At 36.2% G+C, this 25,689-nt stretch overlaps 1 protein-coding gene across 1 annotated transcript in view; it reads right to left on the bottom strand.

Annotated features, from left to right (window-relative positions):
* antxr2a (ANTXR cell adhesion molecule 2a) overlaps positions 1-11,092 on the bottom strand; it is a 41,504-nt gene extending 30,412 nt beyond the window's left edge. Inside the window, exons 1-10 of the mRNA XM_027138404.2 lie at positions 10,606-11,092; positions 8,167-8,238; positions 6,285-6,356; positions 5,901-5,982; positions 5,398-5,502; positions 5,242-5,310; positions 4,772-4,852; positions 2,954-3,014; positions 2,728-2,823; positions 1,609-1,678 (exon numbers count right to left, since the gene is read on the bottom strand). Coding sequence (XP_026994205.1) covers positions 1,609-1,678; positions 2,728-2,823; positions 2,954-3,014; positions 4,772-4,852; positions 5,242-5,310; positions 5,398-5,502; positions 5,901-5,982; positions 6,285-6,356; positions 8,167-8,238; positions 10,606-10,733 — 836 coding nt within the window. The 5' untranslated portion in view covers positions 10,734-11,092. The remainder of the gene's footprint in view (positions 1-1,608; positions 1,679-2,727; positions 2,824-2,953; positions 3,015-4,771; positions 4,853-5,241; positions 5,311-5,397; positions 5,503-5,900; positions 5,983-6,284; positions 6,357-8,166; positions 8,239-10,605) is intronic.
* Between the last annotated feature and the right edge of the window lie 14,597 nt (positions 11,093-25,689).

The raw sequence follows: 25,689 nt of genomic DNA, 5'->3' as shown, positions 1-25,689 counted from the left end.
TGCTTCGGTGGCTTGCGAGAATCCTTAAAAAGGTTCATGCATGTTAACTAGATGCGTTTACTGAATGGAACAGAGGAGAGGCTAATTTAGCTGACATACTTGATACGCACAAATTTTAGGCAGATTGTTAATCAAGCTGGATATGTGGACACTGAAAGAGAGAGTAGCTCCAAATGTCTCCAATCAAATCCATGGAGACAGAATCTTCTGGCAAATATCTTTCTCAGATGTTCAATCATCCTTCTTTTTCTCAGGACCTATGTTTTAGGAAGTTTGAAATATGTGCCCTTGAGAGATGATATACAGTGCTGCAGAAATATCCCTCTATCAAGTCGTAGGTGCTGTAGGAAACCAGGCTGGCACTACTCCAATTTATTACCAGGTATCATGTCCTTGGTCTAATCTTATCTGCACCACCACCGTGTGCTTTTATGCCAAATTGGGATTGTTTTAAAACATGGTTATAGGTAGAACAAAATTCAAGACAGTAAAAATGGGGGATTTTTTTTTGGATAGATTAAGAACATAAAGATTATGAAATAGATCATGGCTGTATTACAAATACTGAGAATCAGAAGTATGTGCAGTTCTTTCCCACTTAAAAAAAAAGAAAAGAAAAAAGACTAAGCAAAACATAAAAAACATGAGTATCTCTTTGGGCTGATTTTAGGTCTTTGTGTAGATTTTAAGATGCTGGAAACTTTGCTGAGACCTGGCAACCCTAACCGTAGCACTGCTGCCAAACTCACTGCCAGTTTCTCATCCTCTCATTCCTGTACTACAAGGACCTTCAGAATCACATGAGTCCCTAGTTATAAAGTACTTTATCAACAGTCTGGCATAGGATGTTTGAGTTCAAGATACATTTCACTTGAACATATTTCACTATATGAGGTATTCAAAACTTTTTTGAAAAACAAAAAAACAAAACAAATTGTAAACAAATTTTTTTTAATTTTAAATTTTAGTGTTATAAGGGAGAGGCAGGGCTAACAAACGGTCAGAGAGAGAGAGGGAGAGGGAGAGGGGGGGGAGAGAGAGATAGAGAGAGAGGAAGATAGACTGGGACTGCCTCTACACTTGAAGATGCAGGTGGTATGTGAATACACTTGTCAGGGCATAGTGAATTATTTAAATTGGAGCATAGAAAAGGGAATCGCTGCATCTGTCGCACATCCTTTTAAAGCCCTCAGCCAGATGTGTTTACTCGCCACCCATAGCAGCTAACTACTTAATGGGGTATAGTTGCGTGCCAAGAGTTAATTAAGCAAACCCTTTAAATAGTGCTCACATACAGAGGTTTCAGTGTTATAACATGCTACATTATAGGTACAAGTTTCCGCATAAGCTCAGTTCCAAATTCACAACTTGGGACTCCTAGTCATCGTCAGCTCGTATAATGGCAGAAAAAAAAGAATATTTCATTAGCAATACTTAATGCATTAACAGTGTTAGGAATCTTGAATGTATTGTGCATTCAGGATTCCTGACAAACGTCATTTGTTGAAAAGATGTCCACATGGCAAACAATACATAGTGCAGCTTATTAACTAATACTCCCACTACACTCAGTTTAGTCATTTCAACCATCCTCTTTCAAATACTCACTGTCCAGCATACTGAAGCATTGGTGCAGGACACAGCACATAGTCATTTCGCACCGTGGTTGCTTTCTCATCTGGAAAAAAAATAAATAAAACGTATTAACTCCTGGTGCTATATTGGACCAAACTAGCTGCATAATAATGTCAGTCCCATATGTATAACATTACAAAATTTGACAGTGACAATGAGTTCAGTAGAACTGCTGACGTAAACAGAGCAGGCCAGGGACCAGTGCCAGGATTTGTCAGTTCTGTCAGGATGTGTGAGACTATACTGAAAATGTCATTTTTAAAACAGAATTAATTGTTACTTGAAGCTTCTAACATCAAATGTGCACAGGACATAGACAGATTCATTCAATATATATGAGAAATTGCTCCTGTAAATGCCCATGACAAGAGGTTTTAGTATCCCAGCTATATTTTTTTTCTTCTTAGCTGTAAGTTAAACATGTAGTTTTAACAACAAGAAACAAATTACACTATTTTTCCAATTGACTTTCTCAAATTTTAATTTGGTTATAGCAGTGTCTTTCATAGTGGTGTAACACATGTAGATGCTGTCTCTATAGCACATAGTAGAGCAATTTATTACCATACACAAATGACAGAAGGGTTTTTCTATAATCAGAAGGTTGCAGGTATGTGTTTAAAAAAAGAACACCAGAACAACACACACGAGATGTCACTTAGAGAGAAAATAAAGATGCTAGTTAGACTCAAATCCGTTTATATCTCACACTATACTACAATTCTTTATTAGGAGGTACTGTATATGACCCTGACTATGGTCTGGACTATGACCACTTGTCTCCCTTAGTCTGTAATAACTTGCCGGGACTGCAAAACACACTGGAGCGTCCACTCGCCCAGTGGACTTGCTAACAAAGTTACGATATAAACAATTTGTTCAGATAGGAAATTAAGTAATTTTACTAAGTATGTTATAGATTAGGGTATGAGAGTTGGTTATAACTTATTGTCCCAACTCATGCATGAGTCTCTTTCAAAATCCAGTATGTTTACCATATGATAGTCTCTCTGGATGAGAATGCATCATGTTGGACTAAATAACTTTTTTAATGATGAGTTAACGCAGATGATTGGGATTGTCTATACTCACAGTAAGTTTGACCATCCACCATAAAGCTGCAAAGGACTCCATCTTGGTCTCGTCCCTGCATAAATCCATTCCCCTTGAGGACCATGTTAAAAGACTCTGTGGTATGTTAACCAGATGAAGACATAATGAGACGCACACCTAAGAGACTTCTTCCTCACAAAAGAATCATGCACGCACACAAACACACACGGTCAATGGTAGTAACAGGAAGACTCGAGATACTTACGATTCACACAGACACTGGACGGCTCAAGTGTTAAGATCTCAGTACATGACTGCTTTAGGATCTGCAAGGCAAAAACACCATCTTTCACCATCTGTCTAAATAAGTACATGCTCTCAATTTCTTCTGCACTGTTTTTTTTTCTCATCACTGCACATCTGATAGGGCTTTGGCATTGCTCATGCTAAGCCCTATATGGATCAATGAGATGACTGTCACATACACTGCAGCAAAGAAAGAACTATGTCGGCTGTTACGGAAAATTGATATGCCCCCAATGGCCGTCTTCGGCTCTATTAGAGACTCCAGGCTGACATTACCATATAAAAAGGCCCATGTGATCCTACAGTCACCTCTCCTATCATCCATATAAATCAACGGAGGACAAACTATGCAAATCCCCGTACACGACCGGCAAAGAGACAATATTAACCAAAATATATGGTGTTTGGAATGAGCGGTGCTGGAGATGGGGCTTCAGTCTGAAGTGCTGGGAGAGTATAAAAAGAGCTGATTAAATATGACATATGATAAACAATCCCATCATTAGAGCAGGGAAGTAAACATCATCTATTCTTGACGCAGGATCCTAAAGATACCGCAGTTACTCTATTATCTACGAGTCTCCAGTGCGGTATCAAAGAGGTTGTGGAGTTTATTTCTCCAGTTTGACATGTATACAAGTTTAGATGTTGATGAAAGTATTAAGCTGTTCTTGCTGCCTGAGGAAAGGCCTGAAAACAAGATGATGTCTGGAATGGAAGCGCTTCTAAATAGGCATAGATAGGTATGATGGGCTGTTATTTTAGGTGAGTTCATATTTACTGCTTGTAATAAAAATGCAGTGCTCACTAAAAGAGTTCTCTCATTGTTAAAATAGGAACAGATGATGCCTATATATAAAACAAGCTGTGTCTGCAAAAGCAAAGTAACATCTATAGTCAATTACACCAAATGATGCACTGAGGAGTTTCACATTTACTACTACACTTATGCACTAAAACACTTCCTTCCATATACCTTTCATAATGCAAAAGAAGATGTACTGCTCAACTTGACAATGGAATATAAATATTAGTCCCCTAGCAACATTGTTTAAATTCATGAGTGGAGCAAAATTTTAAACTAGATCAACTTTTTGCAGAAATCACAGCTGAATCTACTGTAGGCTCTCAAAGCAAAGCTGCACAGATGATCTCAAATCCTAGAAATCTGAGCACAGAGCATCATGAGGCCAACTATCCCAACCTCCAGGATTACTAATCACTGGAGAATGCCTGTTTTATAAGGCTCATACCTCGTCTTGCCAAAGATTTGACTGGACACGATGGAAATATTTTGTATTGCATTTTAACAACATATTCAATACATTATGATAAAGCAAACACTGTCTTGCTAATTATAGTGACAAAATTGTTTTTTAGTTAGATATGTTTTGCATTAGAGCATACAATCTGCCTCATTCATACATTATTATATTACTATAGTGGAATAATGTAGTACCCTTGTGTCAGAGATTGGTTTATCTGTAAATCTAAAATGGACCTCGAACAAAAACAGGGAATAGGGAAATCAGTATATTTGCAATCAAATGTACTTCTGCTTTCAAAAAGCATCATCACTGACCATTGTGTCACAAATAGTTTGTAACAGGACTTGTGGACAGGTTTCCAACCCACTGGGGCAACAATAACACATATAATCACACAACCATTCACACACGGACAATTTAGAAAAGCCAGTCAGCCTAAAATGCATGTCTTTGGCTGTGGGAGGAATCTGAAGAACACAGACATGTATAAGATGCATAAAGTAACTTACCGAATTTACAATTCCTTTCAGAGCCTTAAAGCCCTCATTGACTGGGAAGACTTGATTAGGACTATCAGCCACCATAGCCAGCTGTAGGCACAAACATAGGGGGGAAAAAAACAGAAACATTGGTCATGGCTAAGCATTCCACTTCAACCACTCCAATATCTGTCTTTTTACACAGGAAGAACGATCAGTGGTTGTATAAGCAACTAAACAAAAGTTGATACAGTACTCAGCAAAATAAATCAAATTCAAATGTGCATGAACAAAGAAGTGTTTAAAAATATTACCACAAAATCCTCCTCTAAAGTTTTCAAAAGCATCATGCACAAACGGAATGTCTTTGTGCACGACATTGTGGGTTAGTTTTCATCAATTATAAACAGTAGGGCCACAGTTTGCAGAAGAGAACATTTCGTATAAATCAGAATGGGTGTGTTTCAGACTAACAATAAAACAAACAAAGCTTTATTTACCTGATCTTTGTCAAAATCCTTAACACCCACGCAATATACACGAGCTCCATACTCCCTTGCTTTATCTGCCTGCAAGAAGACACAAGAGAAAATGGTGTCACATTCTACTGCATCACCAAACTCATTGTCACAGCAATATAAATGACCTGAAATTACCTGTTGTACAGTAAGATCATGGACATATACAGCGAGCTTCCCGTCTGTCAATGCAATTATGATGCTTGAAGACTTTTTGGTTTGTTCTGTTATCTGCTCAGCCGCCTAAAGATGACGAGACATACAAATGTAGAGTGTTTCTATACTGTATGTTTATAGAATTTACAATATGCAGTCATATAAAGACTCTTACATTGCAAAATAATACAAAGTAAGTAGTGAAGTTTAAGAGCCAGGATGTTGAAGTGTGCTAAATAGAACGTGTCCCAACACAGAAAATACACTTGTTTACACTTCTCTGGAATGTGAACAGTATTGTTACAGCATGATGTGTCATGCTTTCCAGTAAAATAAACTTCGCCACAGTTCTCAGTTCTGCAAATACGTTACTTTACATTGTATCGGATACAGTTTTTGGTGTGATGTGCAATATATTTCCAGTCAAATATCTTCAACATCCACATAGATATTGATAATATTAGAAGGTACATATTCTTGTTTACCTTTTTAATTCCTTCATGCATGTATGTATCTCCTGCTGGTATAACTTTACTCAGTGCATTTAGGCCTTTCTCTATCTGTCCCCTGGAATGTATAAATATTTTTAAATCCAATGGTTAGTTGCATAGGATTTGTAGAGGAAATGCTGAATTTTAAAATAATAATAATAATAATAATAATAATAATAATAATAATAATAATAATAATAATAATAATAATAATAATACATGTTTTTTTTATAATCATATTGGTATCGACAATAACCAAGTGACATTTTAGAACAGTTGTAGCTCATTGTGCTTCTTTTTATGGCTGGAAAACAAAGACCATAAAACCCTCTGCAGTCTGTAGAGCATTACAGAATAATATTTCAAGCACATCTGTACCTGTCTCCAGTGAGAGGCAAAATGACTTCGGCGCTTGATGAGAAAACAATGAACGAAACCCTCATATTGGGGCTGAAATGGAAAATAAACATAATTAACACGTAATACTCAATTTCAGCATAATTCAACTTGATGCTCAGGGCAAAATGAGCTGAACATATACTGTAATCTCTGTAATACGTAATAGTAAAATTGTATAATAGCAAAATGATGTCAAGCACATAAACTTTTATAGTGTAAAATTAGGTTGTAGTAATAATCATATATCGCTCCACTTCCAAGTGAACCAAACAGAACTTAATGGCTAAAAGAGTTTAGAAGAGATATATTCTGATAGTTGCCTAACATTTAGTCAATTAGATAATTATATAATTATTTAAGTAGTATGTCTAAATATGTTGGCCCTTCAGTCCTCTGTCACGACAACACACGAACACAGCTTAATATCCGGTGAGTCTCAACAGAGTGCTATGAATAAGATGCCGGTATGGCCATCTAATAAAAGGATGTGACATAGTTGTAAAAATTCCCTCAGGAGGAAGTAAGTGATTAATCAGAAACATGTTGACTGACTCACCCTGCACTCAGCACATCCAAAACACACAACTGCTATGGTTTATATATATATATATATATATATATATATATATATATATATATATATATATACATATATATATATATATATATATGGCAGCTAATAAATAAAGCCCACAACTTCATGTTGCAACAGTACATTGTATTATATGTTCCTTAAATCATTTTTATATGCAATGTCTTTCTCTACATAAGAACTAGACAAGAATAAACAATAACATTCTGCATACAAAGTACTGATTATTGCCCTAGCTCATAAAGCAGTTGGGCTTTCTCTCAACCTTCTGTCACTAAAGCTAATACAGCACTGAAACATGTTGGGTTTCAGACCTCACAGCTAGTCAGGTCTCAGGACTCATGAGCATAAGGAGAGGTGCCGCTTTTTCGCACTTCGCTGACACATTCAACCTGCAATCATCCCCCACATGAGATTATTCATGAAAACAGAGCCAATATGCTCAACTAGGCAACCCCGACTTACAAAAAACATCAATCATCATTTTCAATATTTTAGTGTGTGATTACTGTAAGCCATGGACACTTAAGGAGAGCTGGTGAGTGTATTGTTACAGTAAGTTGAGCAAGTTGAGCAAGGTTGCGTCATTGAGTTCAGACTTCAAATGCGCTCTCACAGCTGAATTGTTGAGACTTCTGTCGTACAATACTGAGGCGACTAGGGGACTAGGGATCTCCTAGCAAATCCTCTTTGGACTAATGATTTAATTAACGTTTGATACAGCTGGTCTATCTAACAGTGAACAAAGAAACAACGAGAGAGAGAAAGAGAGAGAGACAGCAGGAACAGGAAAAGGGCCAGCAGATTCCACATGGTGCAACAGAAGAGTGTCAAAGTCAAGCGCAGACTGTGCTGGTCTACTCTCGCGCGCCATTCCTTAAAGTACATTCTCTGCCTCTCCTCCCGTTATGTGTGAGGGATAAGTGTGGCGTTGGAAGGTTTTGGTGCAAATGGCCATTCTCGCAGCCCAGAAGACTGAGCCTCCCTGCCACCCACTCCCACCTGCTCCCTTTGCTATTTTCTCAAGCAGACTGCTTTCTTCTGGCTAGGTCGCTACCGTCTGTACTGGCACATACATTGAGTCAACGTTACGTAAGTTCAACATTCATCAGGCCTTTTATTTATTTTTTTGTTTATTTCATATCTCAAACCCCCCCTCCCCCTTTCAGAATCCTTTCCAAGCCGGATGTGTGTTTAGCTGCACTATAATTAATTAGTCTTGCAGTTGCTTTCAAGTTTTCTTATGGAAAAAAATAAAAGGCTTCTTACCTTACAAATCGATCTACAAGATTTTTCACAAACTCATAGATCTGGATCCAATCAGTCGAGACACTTCCCGACCTGTAATAAAGAAGATAAAATGCAAGTCAAAGGGGGTCATAGATATAAATTTTTAAGTAAGGTGTCAGGCCATCACAAGCCACCAGAACAGCTTAAATTCATCTTGTCAAATATTCTGCAAATAACTAGAACTGCACAAGAAGGATAAACACCAGGAAGTGTAAGCTGTCTGTATATTTATGCAAAACGGAAATGGAAGAACAGTGTTTTGATGTGGTTGTTTTAGTGAAATACACCTCTGAATCATTGTGTCTACATCTGTTAAGCAAAAACAACTATTGTTCTTTAAGGACTGGTCAACATTCAGGTAGAAACGTAAAACCAGTGCAAGTTTAACGTGGGATGTTCGAATCACATTGCAGTAGGCCTGTATCACCATTAACCATAATGTATTACTGTTAATCGAAGCTCTCTAGAGAGTTCTACAGAGATATTTATAGACATACGAACAATGTTTGTGTCTTCACTTCATGAGACTGAATCTTTGCCTTCATCTTGTAATTTCCCTGATGTCAGGGTGGTGACCAGCCAACGTTTGTTACAAGATAAGGAAATAAAGATAATCATGGACCTAAACAAACAAGAGCCATATCTGGTCAAAGGAGTTTCTGTAGATTGAAATTATGTGTTCTGAAATAATTTTGAACACATTGGGACAAAAGCCCTTGGATTTTCTACTACTACATTTCATATAACTTGGCAAAAAACTAAACAAGTTAACGCACAGCAGCTTTGTACACTTGGTTAACATGACTACAACTTTTTATCACTCAATCATAAACAATTATGCAACAGTGGCATTTAGGGAGCAATTTATAGAAAGATGAAAAGCTGCTACATGTGCAAACTGTAGAATCTGGTTAAACCTTATAGTTATTGCCATTAACTGTGTTTACAACTGAGCTAAAGGCCTCAAAGAGGCAAAAGTTTTGCTACAACTGGAATAGTATTAAAGAATTTGACCCCTTTTTTTTAGGTTGCTCTTAACCTTTCATAAAGTCAGGATAATACAGATAGTTTTCTGTTTTATTTATCTTGGAAAAAAGACAACAACAACTCTGTTTTGAATATTTTGGCAAACATCATAGTATTTCATGATGCAACACTTGTAGCCTAAGGCAATGGTTTTCAAAGTGGAGTCCAACTAGGAAGACTGCAAGTTCATGGGGTTTTTGTGTTCGTTTGTTTTGGTGGTGGACATCATCACTCACTGTTATCAATTTATATTCATATTCAGTATATTTATTATTGATTATTATTATAATTCTTCCAGCCTATTGGACTGGTCACTTAAATCAAAGAGAATTAAATAAAAAAACTCATGAACAACAAAACAAATCAGAATTATAATGACTATAAATCAGCCTCGGTTATATCAATCTGGGCCTGTGTTAGATTAGGTTCATAAATTAGATCTCGATTGTGTCTGTAGAATTTAGTTAACAGTTAAAAAGGTCCTTAGATACAAAGAGCTAGAGATCCAGTGACAACAGGCATAACATCACAGTTTATAACCTTGTATCAGTGGAAAATCTCAGCTGTATCCTGTGAATTTGTCCTAAGATCTGCTCCTGTAATCATAAAAACTGCCCTGTGCACATCCTGGGATTCTTATGAACATCCTACAGTTTGACATTACAATATTCAATTGAGGAAGAGTCATTTATAATCATACTATCCGGTTTCACGCAGAAGCGGACCAGTTCCTCTTAACAATTGCTGTGATAATTTTAAATTATTGTTATCATCAAACATGTGTAGCGATTGTGTTTGATTCATAATGTGTGATTATTTATTTATTGTTTATTGTTTATGTTGATGCTGGGTGAGGTGGCCTTCATAATCTCGTCATTAAAACAATGACAATAAATCAATCCATCTCTCTCTCTCTCTCTCTCTCTCTCTCACTCTATCCATCTATTCATCTATCTCTCTCGCGATCTCTCTCTATCCATCCATCCATCTATGTATCTATCTCTCTACTCATCCATCCATCCATATCTCTCTCTCTCTCTCTCTCTCTCTCTCTCTATCTATCTCTCTGCCCATCTGAACAAGTCTTCCTGTCCTCTCAAAGTTTCTTGAATATAAAATCAACCGCAGTCTCTCAAAGCCTGTGTTTTCTTGCTATTTTTCTTACTATTGTCGCCTTCAGACTTTCTCATTAACGACCTAAATATGAATCTCGGCTACATCCGGATTTCAGTAAAGCCGCAAGTTGTCTGTAAACCCGAACCGAATAAACTGTGTGAGTTTCTCTGGTCACAGGATAGTCATAGTGAAAGGCGTTTAAACACAAAGCACCAAACGGCTCGAACAGGAAACAGAAATAAAACATTACGAATTGTGCACAACTCGTCTACTAACCTGTCCAACACGAAGTACAGGTCGTAAGCTCCGTGACAGGATGGAGATGTGTCAGGTCTGCAGGACGACATGAAGCCGAGCACCAGAAGCCCAGTGACCGCCGCACTCAGACTTATCTTTGGCATCATTTCACTTCTACTGACACTTTTTGGTTTGTTTTGTTTATAGAAATTATAGTCAGTAGGAACACCACAAAGAAACAAAAATACTCCAAACCGTGTGGTCAATGCAGAGAACACAATGACAAGTGAGGAAGAAAAATAAAAGCTCTGCTACATGAACAACCCTGGAGCAATATGTAACAAAAGTTCTGACACAAAGTTATACAATCCTTCCTGTAGATGAACAAACATGGCGACGTCATTACACGGATTGCTTCATCCTTCCTCGTTAATCCTTTATACGGCTGATAGACCGACTTCTTTGTGCTGGACAAACTTTTGACGAGTTTGCAAGTTGCAAAACTTTTCTTCTGAAAGTAGTCGAGGATGTAATACGCATGCGCAAACAGATGGAAGGAAGGACTGGGTGGTTCAACCCAACAGCTGGAGGATGTATGTTTTGTCACAGATTTTCACCCCTCAAAAATCACAAACGTTAAGAATAATACATCATACTGGATTTACTCCTAATGTAATCCCTAGACTTTTAAAATAGGTAAAAAGGTACAAATAAATAAATACATTAAAATAATAAAACTCATGCTGTAAGTTGAGAGGCAGGAAATTATGGAGCAGGTTTGGAAAAAAAATCAGAACTGAGAAAGTCAATGAATCAAATTGGTGTTTGAATCTGTTTAAATGTATGTTTAATGATTTAGAACAATTTGAAGGCATAGAGTATATTAAATTAGACGTCATTGTACTTAGATAAACATGTTGATCACAGACAAGTGAATAGATAATGAGAAAATAATCACTAGTCAGCATAAAGAAAGGAAACTGATGAGAATCTGTAGACTTCTCAGATTCATAGCACACAATGATCTAATAAATATTATGACAATAGCTCACTGCTTCCTTTAATTGGCTAATTTATTGCTTAACACAGTGAGCGACACTTTATTTCACATCACGGTTTATTGTCTTTTTTCCCATTCATTTATCTTCAGTTTGTGCTTTATCTTGGTCAGGATCACGGTAGATCCACAGTCTATACTGAGAATGGTTATGCACATACACACTTTTATATATGCCTAGATGAAACTATTATAGCCCACCCAGTTGCTATGTGCACATGGAGAACATGTGAATCTCAAAATAGACAGCAACACAAGCTCAATATTGAACCAATGACCCGACGCTGTGATGATGCAAACTGTGCCACCGTGCTGCTCTTTGAGTTATACATGTGAACTATAAGCACATCTAGGGTCTATACATTAAAGTGTGTGCAAACAAAACTCCTGAATGTTATACAAAGAAGTAACCTTGAATTAATCGACTATCTTATAAATGTGAAAACAAATTGCACTTTAGAGATATCTTAACGGGTATCATAGAAGCCTTGTGAAATACTCCACTTATCTGTGTCTATATAAAATATGCTATAAAATGAAATTGAATTGCTTCATATAAAAACTTCCCCCACATACAAGTCCATATGTGGTTAAACATGCATGAACATTACACTGGGATGTTCCATTATTTCTTAGAGACTTCCTGTGATTTGCAGACCTGTTTGGACTAGATAGTGCCTCCTGTCCTTGTAGACGTTTTGCACCTTACTAAGCACACAGTGTTTACACCCCCTCAGGTTACATTATTTAACTACAGTCAGGAATTTTTACAATTTTTTTTTTATTATTAATTTTTACATAATGTTAATATAATCCAAAGTCAGTTAGATCACACGTAGGTCAAAAGGATTATTAGGCTCAGAATAAAAAAAATGACTAAACACAGGATGTAAAAGGAGATTCCTTTTCTTTTTTTTTCTTTTTTTTACAGAATCAAAATAATTTTATTCACCATAGACATTCACAAGTCTTGATGTTTAGTCACAAGACACATTTAACATACATCTCAGACAGCACTACAATAACCATCCTAATATATAAATATTGCACCTTAAGCAGAAGTTGTAGGCTCTACAGTGGAAAAAATAGCAGCTGGATGCAGTTCAAGGTGCATTAAATGTGGGACTTGTGGTTAATGGTATGTCCTCCTCATGCTTAATGGTTTTTCGTGGGGTTTCCTACAAGTACTCTGGTTTCCTCCCACAGTCCCAAGAGATGTGTTGTAGGATGATTGGCATGTGAGGGTGTGATTATGCCTTGCAATTAAGTGTAGTACCCCTGTGTGTATATTTATATAAACTCTCATCTAATTATATAGCATGCGAGTCTTCAATGTATAATAAAATAATAATATAGTAAAATAAATAGTAATATTTATATTTCCTAACAATATTTGAAATATTATTCAATAGTTCTAAACAGTATTACTGTGATATAATTGCAAAATTATTTTTAACAAATAAATAAATATTTGACATGTGCACACGATGCTAGAAGAATATAACTAATTAGAAATAATAATAATAATAATAATAATAATAATAATAATAATAATAATAATAATAATAATAATTTAATGTAATCTGTACTGTACCAGTTACTAATGCTACTAATTTGAAAAGATTAATGAGTCTAACATGTTTGAAGGAGCAAAATTCAAATGTATTACTGAGTTATATATTGGTAATACTGGGTTAGTTATGACTGAAATCCTTGGAGAGCAAATTAAAGATGCCATTCCAGACTTTGTCATTCACACACACACACACACACACACACACACACACACACACACACACACACACACACACACACACACACACACACACACACACACACACACATATATATTACACAGATACACACATACACACACACACACGCACACACATACTGTACACACATACACACATACACATACACACACATACACAACAAAGCTTCACTACTCCCTTTACAAGTTACACTACTACCCTCTCTTGTCAGTCTTGGTGTGTCCTGTGTTACATTTCAATTCAAGTATCTGATGAAAATATATTATATTTCCATTTCTTTTTTATCTATTTAATCTATCACTTGAAGTGATCGTGGATCATTTCTTCTGATTAGCTAACTGATCATAAGCGAAACCATGAAGATGCATTCAGATTAATACAATGAAGGATTACAAAATGTCATGCTTTAAGGCGTGGAAAGCACAATGCATTTTTAATAAGAATGAGAATCAAACACAATCAAATCTTTTTAATTACATATACTGTTACATGCATCCGATTCGGTATATTCACTTGATGCCTCTTAAAAAGTATGGGTATAGTAAACAGTGTGTGTGTCCCACAATTGATAATGGTGATGTTTTGAAAATGAATCATGGTTTAGAAGTTCTAATCCGCTTCTTTAGTCATGGACATTACAGTGCTATGAATAATCAGAAGTGACAGGGAAAACAATTGAACTAATTGCAAGATTCATTGAGGTGTTGAAACTCATTAAGAGTAAAGTTCCATGACAAAAGATGAAGGTGTAGGATTAATTTCATGCAGAAAGTACCATGCCTTGAAGGCGACAAGCAGGAAGTTTAACCAAGATCTTGCTTTTTATATCATTGTGGTTTCATCTGGATACCTTAAGATTTACAGGTCTCAAAAACAGTTGAAATATCCCATAATTTTCTCTTTGGATGATTGTATATTTGTACCAACGAACTGCCTCTGCAAGAATCATAGAGACTTGAAGTCATGTGCTCACTTTAAGAGTCTGCTTCTCAATATGTTCATTCAATACATTTAGTATTGTTTGGCTTTATAGTACACATTAAATAAAAATCTAATGATTTATTACCCAACTATTCACTGTCACACATTTTCATCTGTTTCCTCTCAAGGTTCCTTCCTCATGTTGTCTCAAGGAGTTGCCAGTGTTGCATATGCCTTGCTTTTTAGAGATCTACCTTAAATGTACATCTGGATTTCTGTAAAGCTGTTTTGCAGCCATGTCTATTGTTAAAAACGTTATACAGACGGAATCACATTGAATGAAAAGTTCTCAACCACCAAAAAAATGTTTCATATGTTTACTCTGTTCTCTTTTATCAAACCCAAAGGAAGTGTTGTGGTTCTAGTTGTTCTTTGGTCCTTCACTGATATTAAGACAGTAAACAGACCGCATTTTGGGAATGCTATTAATTATAGTTCTTGTCGATTCTTATAGAGATTGTACAGTTTTAGAGAGTCCTTTTGGCCTGTTGTGGAATTACAAATCAGCAGATTAACTTCAGCTTTTCTTTGCATTATTCCACAAAGACTAGAACCTTTGCACTGATGGACATTTAAAGATCTAGTCCAGAACAAGAGTTCATAGCTGCTATTCTTTAAGAATTTTTAAGCATAGAACTATTGAGAACAAGACATAAAACAAATCAGCAAATTAAACATAATTAAATTAGATGTAGGATGAAATGCGTTTACAAATGCATCTTCACTACCAACCATAGGAATAAGGTGAAAGGCCATCCTTCTGCTTTTTTTCTGTCAGTCATGTTGCAATAATTAGACACAGTCTATTTTGTTAGCAGGTATCAATATACAAATCAATCCCCAATCCAGTTATTAGTTATTATTTACAAGACTAGTTCTGAGATACAGATTATTGTGTTAATATTGTGACAAATATTGTGGCAAATATTGTGTTAATGTGCAAATCTTTATGGCATTCATGTGAAACTATGCACAACGAAGAAGAGTGATGATCTGCAAGCAGTGAAATAAGCATTACAAGAATTAGTGTCAACGGAGCACAAATTTTATTCTGCCAAACGATGCTGATGCAACAGATAATCTCTGTGCTGCTGGACACTTCACAGACAGACGTCCATCATTGACTTGCTGAATACGGCTGGCTGTGCACTGACACAGATCCAGTCCAAATCAGGCCCCCACCCTCCTTGTGTCTCCTCTCATTCGTCTTATCTGGCAGTGCGATGAATTTTGCCGGAATGGAGTTAATGGTTGCTGAGACTGGGCCCGTCAGCCTAATGAGGGGATTCTGCAAAGTGCCTGCACAATCCTGATCACCCCAGCACTGGGAATGAGGGGAAATCAAAGGAGACAGGGCTGCTGAAGTGAAGATTGACCTGTAAAAAAGACTCAATCAGTGCAGTTCATGGGCGTTGGTGGTGAAGAGTGTGTGGCACAGAAAAAGGGGGTTGAAAAGTCAACTATCCAGCCTGAGGCTGAAGCACTGCTAACAATTAAGTAAAATGTGTTTAACATAGTGTTGTGATTAATATGTTAGCCATAGTCACATAAGAGAGAAGTTTAATAGTATTGTGATAAATGTCTGAATGAAATTACACTAAAATTAAGGTTTGAGATATTTTGTTGGGGTTTCTTATTCATAGCTGTTCTAAATAAATGTTATGCACAAAATTGAAGATATTTGGATACAATCATTCACTCATTCCTTCATTCATCTTTAGTAACTGCTTTATGTTGGTCATGGTCATGGAGGATCCAGAGCTGATCCCAGGAATGTTAAAGGTGAAGGGGGATTTCACACAGAATGGGAAACCAGTCCATCACAATCCAAGCCAGTTTCTTTTAGTAGATTTTGTATACATTAAATGCCTTTTAGTTAATTTATTAAATACATTCTAGTGATATTATGTTTGATATGTTTCCTATGAATAAAGTTGTAAGAACAGCTAGAACTTAAAATTCTGACAAAAGTATTTAAATTCACTTTATTTTTATTTGTATAGCATTTTTAACATGGAGATACAGTACGGACACGGATTTGTCAAAGCGGCTTACAGAAAATAACATTTAGAATAGAAATTACAAAGTTTAAAAAGTACATTTGTATTTACTTGTAATAAGCAAGCTGGAGGAAATGGTGGCGAGGAAAAACTTTGGAACCCAATATTCCTTTTTACTGTGTTTTTAATTAATTATTTATTTATTTTAAGATTTGCTTTAGAATATATATATATATATATATATATATATATATATATATATATATATATATATATATATATATATATATATACTTACAGGGAAAAAAAAATTAACCTTAATACAAATCTTAATACACAAGTGTTATGTAAATTAGTCCAAAGGTGATGCATCCAGAGTTGAGTTAATAGAGTACCGAAATCAGCTAAATACCACTTGCACTTCTTAAACAGTCCAATGTCCAGATTTATTCTGTCAGCTGTTGTTATAATAACCTCCACTCTTCTTGGAAGACTTTGCACTAGATTTCAGCACACTAATGTCAGGTGAGGTCAGCATGCCACTTGAGTTCTTCCACCCAACCTGAAGCATCTGTTGAAAGGAAATCATGTCTTTGTGGACAATGTTTACTGGAACAAGTTTGGGACCCCATAGTTAAAGTGAAATTAAATTGTAAAGCTAAAGCCTAAAAAATAAAAAGATCCTATATATCTGGGTGAATCCAAGAGGTGCCCATAATCTTCTGGGCATTTAGTGTGGAACGTTATATAAACAGTTACATTTGGCATATATTACGCATCAGGAAATTAATATCACTTTAGAAACTAGTTAGAGTAGATCAGGAAAAACTGTTTATTTCTTTGATCTCCTCAAAGGTGTCTACTTTTCCCCATCAATCCCAAATACTTCACTTTTTCCTAATTTATCTAACACCTAATTAATTAAGACTTATTTATATCAATTATATTTTTATAAATTTTTGACATATAACTGTCCAATATTCTAATATAAGTAAGACAAATATCTCTAAATACATCACAAAACAGTACAATTTTTCTTAGCTGTGATGTGTATATATTTCAAATTCATTCAATTCATATTCAAATATTTTTGCCAGCTTCCAAACTTGCAATCGTAAGGCCATGAATTCTTATACAGGGTTAATAGAAACAACCTTCAAACAGCTTCCCCAAATAGCGACTGTAATATTTTCCTTGATTCCATTCTATTTTTTTCTGCATTAACATCAGCCAGAAGCATTTTGGAGACAAGCAAATAAAATCCCTACTTCACTACAATTTGAATATCTCTCTCTCGCTCTCTCGCTCTCTCACTCCTTTTCATCTCTCTATTTAACATCATGACAAGCAGCCTCGTGCTGGCAGCTTTGTCCATCAAGTGACACCTGCCCCTGCTGATTGTTTGCTCAACTTCCTGTCTAAAGCTGTACGGGTTCATGTCAGCAGTGCTTTTCTTCGAATTCTGAGTCACCGTTTTGTATGTTTTTTATTTCCAAGAAGCTATTGTTGTGAAATAATAGCCATAATTTTACAACAGGCCTAAATTTGATATTATTTGACACTCACATCCAAAATTGTCACAAATTTTGCACCCCTCTTACCCAAACAAGACATTCACAGCACCAAAAGAAATGTAACAGACTTACTTCCTTTTATTTCCACTCGCCATCCCAATCTGAAAGTGCAAACAACACATAGTCATGAGCATAATAAGTTCTTATGAGGAACTCGCTGTTTCTTGAGACTTCTCAGTCACAACAAGCATTGACACACTTGTATTGGAAATGATTCATGGTTTTAGAAAGTGTTACCATCATGGGAACGCATCAGTGAAGTATCTTTATTACGGTGAACTTTATTCATGGGAAACAGAAACACTATTGCTTTATTTCCCCTCTGCTTTTATTTCACATGCCATAGGTGGCTTTCTGGACTGTGGACTGTGTCGGATTGCTATGTCATGCTATGTGATCATCTTCTGTTAAGGATTTGATAGATTTGATCATTTAATTTCTAGCAAAAGTAATATTCCATTCAAAATATTATTAATGCTACAAACACATTTAATCTCCTTGGAAACTGTTGGGAAATTTTTTAAACAGTATCTTAAAATACATGATGCTGAGTATATGGATGCAGCTACAACAGTGGATTACATCGTTGCTTACAGTTAACCTTAAATCTAAAAGAAAAGAAAAAAATCACTCAAATAAACGAGGTATTTTTTTTAATAATTAATCAAATCAACTCAGATATTATTTTTGTCTTTCAAAAAATGTGTTAAAATTATTGACATGCATAGTCCAGGCATTCCAAAGCATAGTCAAAGATGCTTTTTACCCTAAAAGAGATAGATATTTATTAAAATGCATGTGTCCATCATTTCTTAAAATATATTCTCTGATTTTGGCTTTTAATAACGTTTCCAATAATTCTGGAGGTGACTGTTTTATTAAACATGTCCAAGTGTACTTTAAAGGACAAAGTAAATGTTTAATAAGCTATGTTAGCCTCTAGAATCATATATTATTCATTTATATGAGTTTTTTTTTAAAGCAACAAATTAAACCCAAAAATAGACAGGTTGGGATTTTTTTGTCATTTTATCCAACCCTATTGTAAGCTGACTAACCTTGAACTCCAAGTAATGTATTTACTTAGGTGTTCATGCATGCCTTCCCATTCGGAGGGATGAAAATGCTCTTCAGTCACTGTGATAAGAATGCCGTCCCAGATCTCCTCTTTGGCCCTTGAAGTATCTACAGCATGTGACAAAGTGCTCAGACAGCGAGGGCCTTCGCTCGCTCACTTCCCCGTCAGCTCACTTGACAGCTGCCATTTTCAGTGGCTCGTCACCCTTGCCGCCTGTGTAGTCACTTTTTCACGTTTGTTATTCTTCTATCTCGGCTTTCTCGCTATGGGGATTTCACCAGCTCAGAAAAGTGTTGTGTCACTGATGATTAACCCAAAAGTAGCACAGAATTTTTTTTGAAAGCTGAAAAAAAAAACATTCTTTATTTTGGGCGAGGTTTTTAAGGACATTATTAGTTTTGACATGAATTTTTGTTTGTCTTTTTCATGCTTTTTTTTTTTTTTACTTCTGGAATCAGGAAAAAAGGTCACACAAGGAACTAACTGTGTGCTCTGAGTTTTCCTGGGCAGAGCACGCAAAGTCAATAAATGAGGCCACCAAATCCCTAATGTGAAAACCCTGCTCGGAATTAGTGCAAGTTACACTTGATCTGCCATTATTTCTCGATCTGTGCTTCTTTTTGTTGCTCAGCGGTGACTGTGCCATTGCGTATCTCAGATGATTATATCAGTCATTTCAGCCAAGCATAACACAAACGGCCAAAGCAAGTGAGATGCAGTCACATCTGCAGTGGCCACTGTTCTGCTATGGTTTCCACATCTAAAGGCTGGACCAACACCAACGCAGCACATTTTCCAGACAGATGGACACACACACCTTTTGCATTGCCTTTTCGAGATGCCAATCATTTAGAAGAGCGGCTGGTCACATTAGCATGCGCAAACAGCCAGTGGGTGGCATCCATAAGCTGAAATCAGGGCTTGTATTGTGTATAGACCTCGAGGACGAGTTGAACTGTTGCCATCAATCACAATCTTTGTTGAATCTTTGCCTAGTTTCCTGTGAAGATCAAATTGCAACAACTTTTTTGAACCTTTAAGCTTGCATTCTTTTTTTCACAAATATTGATTTAGCTCTTCCCGTCCAAGTAGAAACCTCATGTGACAATATAAGCAACATAAACCATAAGCCTGCTCCATTTATTTTAAATGGTTCTCCATTGTTTTTAACTGAAAACATTTCTGTTCAGAAATACCACATTTTTTATTCAGAGATGTATACACATGTGTTTGTGTCACATTGTTAGGAAAGTAACACATGGCTGCTTGTTTAAATCAGATGGTGAAGTGTATGAATTTCCTGGATGTGTTTAAACATTTAAAAGAAATTTCTGACATGCGGTCAATGTGTTTATCATCGCTCAAATATAACACAATGAAGTTTGTGTTGAGCCATGGAAAATGAGAATGTTGTGTTTGAAAGTAACTTTTTTCACCACAGTTAAACACTTCTTTGTGTGAACCTTTATTACTATTGTCCTTACTGGCAGCTTGAGCATAGGGACGGTTGAAGGAGAAGCCTTTTACATGGGAATAAAAATGTTAATCTTTATCAAGTGCTTTCACACAAATGCTTTGTTTTTTTCCATTGAAATTACTGATTAGATCTTTTAAATAACCAACCATTAAAAATCATTGATTTGCTTGCATTTATAGATGTTACACAATCATGGAGCAGAACATTTAATTTCTTATTTAACATCATTGAAATATTATTGCACCTAGTGGTCAAACTGGGAATTGCAGAAATCCTTAATAGAAGCCAACTGGAGTAGGCAGTAAAACATTTACATTTACAGCATTTAGCAGACACAATTATCCAGAGTGACTTACATTTTTATTATTTCAGTTTAGACACCTGAGCAATTGAGGGTTAGGGGCCTTGCTCAGGGGCCCTGCAGTGGCAACATGGGATTTGAACCAGTGACCCTCCGATCAGTAGTCGAACACCTTAAACACTAAGCTCCCACATCCCAAACACTTACACACATTTATATTTACATTTACATTATTTAGCAGACACCCTTATCCAGAGTGACTTTTATACAACTGAGCAATTGAGGGTTAAAGGCCTTGCTCAGGGGCCCAGCAGTGGCAGCTTGGTGGACATAGGAATTGAACTCACAACCTTCTGATTGGTAGCCCAACACCTTAACCACTAGGCTACTACACTGGAAATTTTCAGCAAAGTGGTAAAAGCAGACATGGCAGTTAAGGGCTGTATTACACCAGGGTTATACCAAATCGGCTAAACTGAAAATACTGTCATAATCTGCAGATATCTTATTTTATAGCAAGAAACTAGACTAGACAAGTGTCTTCAAACAAAGATATTTTGCAGACAATGTATACAATATGCATATAAAGTACAGAACTATATATTTTTTTGTAGAATATATAGTGAGAAATAAGAGAGGGAATCTAAAATCACTGGCAATCATTCCTGTTGAATATGGCACCACACGGTCAGCCTAAAGATACATGAGATTACTGTGGATAGTTCTACTTAGAAACCATAAGGCTGATTTTCCATCACAGACTCCATTCTCTGTGAAGTTTTACGCTTTAAGTTTTAAGTGTCAAACAGTAAACAGTTGATAGCGTCAATAAAACAGACTTCATGTTGAAATTAAAAAGACTTTCCTGATTGCAGAATTGAAATTTGGGATAATAGAATTATAGGTTATACTTAGTTTACAGAATATAAATAATTTTCTAATCACACAATTTGTGTCACCCAGATCAGGATAGATTGTCTTAAGAGTCTGGGTTGTTTCAAGGTTTCTTCCTCAAGGGGTTTTCCTCGTCATCTTCACCTCTGGCTTGCTAATTAGGGGAATATTTACAAATACAATATAAAATGCATATTCTCTCTCTATATATTCTCTCTCTCTCTCTCTCTCTCTCTCTCTCTCTCTCTCTATATATATATATATATATATATATATATATATATATATATATATATATATATATATATATATATATACCTTTCTGCAAACATGCATTGTAGCATTGTGACAATGTCCGTACTTACGAATAAAAGTTCATTGAATTGTGTCTCAATTATCCAGTTGATGAATTTGTGCCGGATGGACATTTCGAATCCTGAGAACGCTGGTTCATTGCTGTATCTGCTCACTGCTGTATCAAAGACAGCTGAAAGAAGGTTAAAAACCTGCTCATAACAAGATGCTTGACAGTATACTGGATAGTGTTATCCAACAATAGTGTTACGGGCAAGTCAAATGGTGGCCTAATGGTTAGAGAGTCTGACTCGTAATCCTAAGGTTGTGGGTTCGAGTCTTGGGCCGGCCACGACTGAGGTGCCCTTGAGCAAGGCACCAAACCCCCCAACTGCATAAATGGCTGCCCACTTCTCCAGGTGTGTGTTCATGGTGTTTGTGTGTGTTCACTGCTGTGTGTGTGCACTTTGGATAGGTCAAATGCAGAGAACGAATTCTGAGTATGGGTCACCATACATAGCTGTACTTCACGTCACAATATGATATACTGTTACACTAAATGATGGACAGCTTCTTAACTTAATTCCAAATTTAAGGTTTTTCTGCCCCATCAAAATCTGGGCTTAATAACTGCTGCTGTTTATGCACATCCACAGTAAAACAAGAACAAACCAGTAAAGATACTTAGACAAGCAAAGCAATACTTTACTAAGCAGTGAGATGCAGAGCTGTACACTCAACCCATGTTAAGCTAATGTGAAGTGGCAAACTCTATCTTAGATAGAACGGACACTGTGCTTCAGTAGAAGTTTCACTCGGCTGTTTCGCATTGCACAAAACATTCTCTGTGCTTTTCCTTGAGGCAAAATATATGGGAGTGATTAGAGGAGAATAGAAGTCAAGCTCTGCAATCACTTCTGGCCAGCTTCCGAGTAACACGTCTCCAGTTCTGGCTTCAAAGTGTTTGACCCTGTCACAGTTTCGCAAACTTTCAACAGCACACACACTCACACACACACACACACACACACACACACACACACACACACACACACACACACACACACACACACACACACACACACACACACACACACACACACACTTAGGGATGGGCCTGTTGCCTTTTGGGGCTAAGGGATTAAGGGTGTGGTGGATTTTTTTATGAACTGCATATTATTGTATGTTATTGATTTGCTATGTCGAAAAGTATCTTCATTAAAGTACTGGCACATAATATTCAAATCCTCCCTAAAGAATCCAGTTAAGTTCTCTTGTGATTCATGGCACTCTATTTGACCTTTTGTTTTGTTCATGCTTAGAAACAGTTGTAATCAGTTGTAATAAAGCAATCCAATAGCATGTAAAACTCTTCCTTTAGTCTGTCCCTTTTTTCTTTGTTACAACTTAAACTTTAGTGAACTTTCTGCTGAGTGTTGTACCCTGATTCCCATTGCTGAGAGGCAAAGAGCGTAGTTACACACATCATGGAGACAGCTCGCTGCAGCTGTGCACTCAAGCTTCCTCAAAAACTCTGCCGACTTGAGGCCTGGCCCTTAGTGCCTTGACACGATGAGTGTTCACGGCCAACTTTGATTCATGCTGCCACAAGAGGCTTGGGCCATCAGAGTTTTCAGAGGTAGCTGGCTGTGCTGACAGAGTCTCCTCAAGGCATTTGCTGAAGGGGAGAACAAAAAAAAAAAAAACATTTCAAAAATGCTACATACCCATGAGAGTGTATCTGGTGTACAACTGGATTTTTGCTTATGGCCAAAAACATCATTTGGCCTGAGGCATAGTCAAAGGTGCAAGTTCAGTGAGATTGCTATATTGTGTAGTTCCTAGTTGACAACATTTCTATATCAAAAAGTTACTAAAATTAATGAAATATTCATTTGAAAACAATACATTTGCATGGCTATGCTGGTGAGATAACTGATGGTTTAACTATATGATTTCTTATGCTTAAGAAACTCCTGTGGGAATTAATACACTTTTTGACTGAATGTATACAGTATAGACCCTGATCATCATTCCCATGTGTTTTAAGAACATTCCATTCAAGATTCAGTTCCTGGATACTTTCTTAATCAGAAACACCCACTCTTCTGAGAAATCTGTTCATTAATTTTTTTGATGTATGGCTGTATGGATTTGTTCCCATTCAGCCACAAGAGCATTGGTGAAATCACTGTTTCAGTTCATCTCGAACCTGCCCAGTGTTGTGGAGGTCAAGGCTCTGTGAAGTCCAATCGAGTTCTCACACTTCAACCTTGACAAACCATGTCTTTATGGACCTTACTATGTGAGGTAGATTGAAATACTACAGCATACAAAGACATCCTATACAATTTTTTCAAAATTTGGGAAAGACGCACATACAGATGTGATTGTCAGGTCTCCACATTCTTTGGCCATGTAGTTGTCCAGTTTTTTTTTTTTTGCGTCCACTTAATGTCCAGTATATTGTCCATTTTTTCCAGCATATTGTCTACTTTAACAGTTCTTTTCCATCTGTTCAAAATCCTGAATATCAGAGCTATAAAAGTCCTGTTATAAAAGCTATAACTAAACACTTAGCACTACTTACCCATTAGGTCTGAACATTGTAACACAGGGTCTCATCATAAAAGCAAAACTATTCCATGTAGGAAAACATTCTTTTAAGAATTTTTGTGAGTCAAGTGTTTAAAGTCTGTATTTATTCTGTTCTTCCTTTGGATAACAAGTTGGTAAACAGAAATGCTGCACTTACTGTCAGCCAGCTTGTTCAAACAAAGGAACTTAACATTCTGTTATTTGTCCCTTTGTGTTTTTTTTTTTTTTTAATGAACCCAATAATTTTTTACTTATGATCATTGGTGGAACTGTTTATCCCGTGCACAAAACTAAAACTAAAAAAAAATAAAATAATAAATGTGTGTGTAAATAAATAAATAAATAAATAAATAAATAAATAAATAAATAAATAAATAAATAAATAAATAAATTCAAGATGTGTGTTAACAGCCAATAAATGATGATATGGAGCTCAAAAATTAATGTTTTGCTTGAAAAAGAACAAAAGCAGGAGAGCTTAGCCAGCTAGCCCATTTATACCAGCTCTCCCCATACTGTATATATCTAATGTTGTCATAAGGCTGTTCACTGCTAATGCACAACAGTGGCTAAATCCTCCTACAATTTTAAAGTAAAAAAATGACAAATGATTAAAGTTTTGTTAAGAAGTGAAATATAGCCAGATTTAAAATGATATCCTTTTCGATCATTACAGTTATTGCAAATTGTATTCACAAGGGTAATATACCTGGTAGGCCCATAATCCCCAATAAACTGTCTGCAAGCTGTCATTTATCACACAACACTGTTACTCACTAAGTGAAAATGGACTTGGAGGAGCTGCCGGATTCTTCACCAGTGCCAGAAATAAGTGATGAATGAGATTGTAAGCCCTCAGGCCACCTGATAAAGGCTGAAATATTCATCCCAAATGGGAAAGTGATAATACAGAGGTTGTTCATAAGAAAGTCCCAGAACATTAATTAGTAATTTTTATATTGCTACGAGTTAATAGTGTCATTTAGCTTGAGAATATATGGGACAGTTTGGCTTTTTTTAATGCTGACAGTATAGTTCAGTGATCATAATAAAATACACACATTTGTTAAATTGTCAATTCCTAATGACCATAA

The sequence above is a fragment of the Tachysurus fulvidraco genome, chromosome 9 (assembly GCF_022655615.1).
Source record: "Tachysurus fulvidraco isolate hzauxx_2018 chromosome 9, HZAU_PFXX_2.0, whole genome shotgun sequence".
In the NCBI taxonomy this organism is placed as follows: Eukaryota; Metazoa; Chordata; class Actinopteri; order Siluriformes; family Bagridae; genus Tachysurus; species Tachysurus fulvidraco.
Note: the sequence above shows the minus strand (reverse complement) of the source record. Positions and strands in the feature narration are given on the sequence as shown.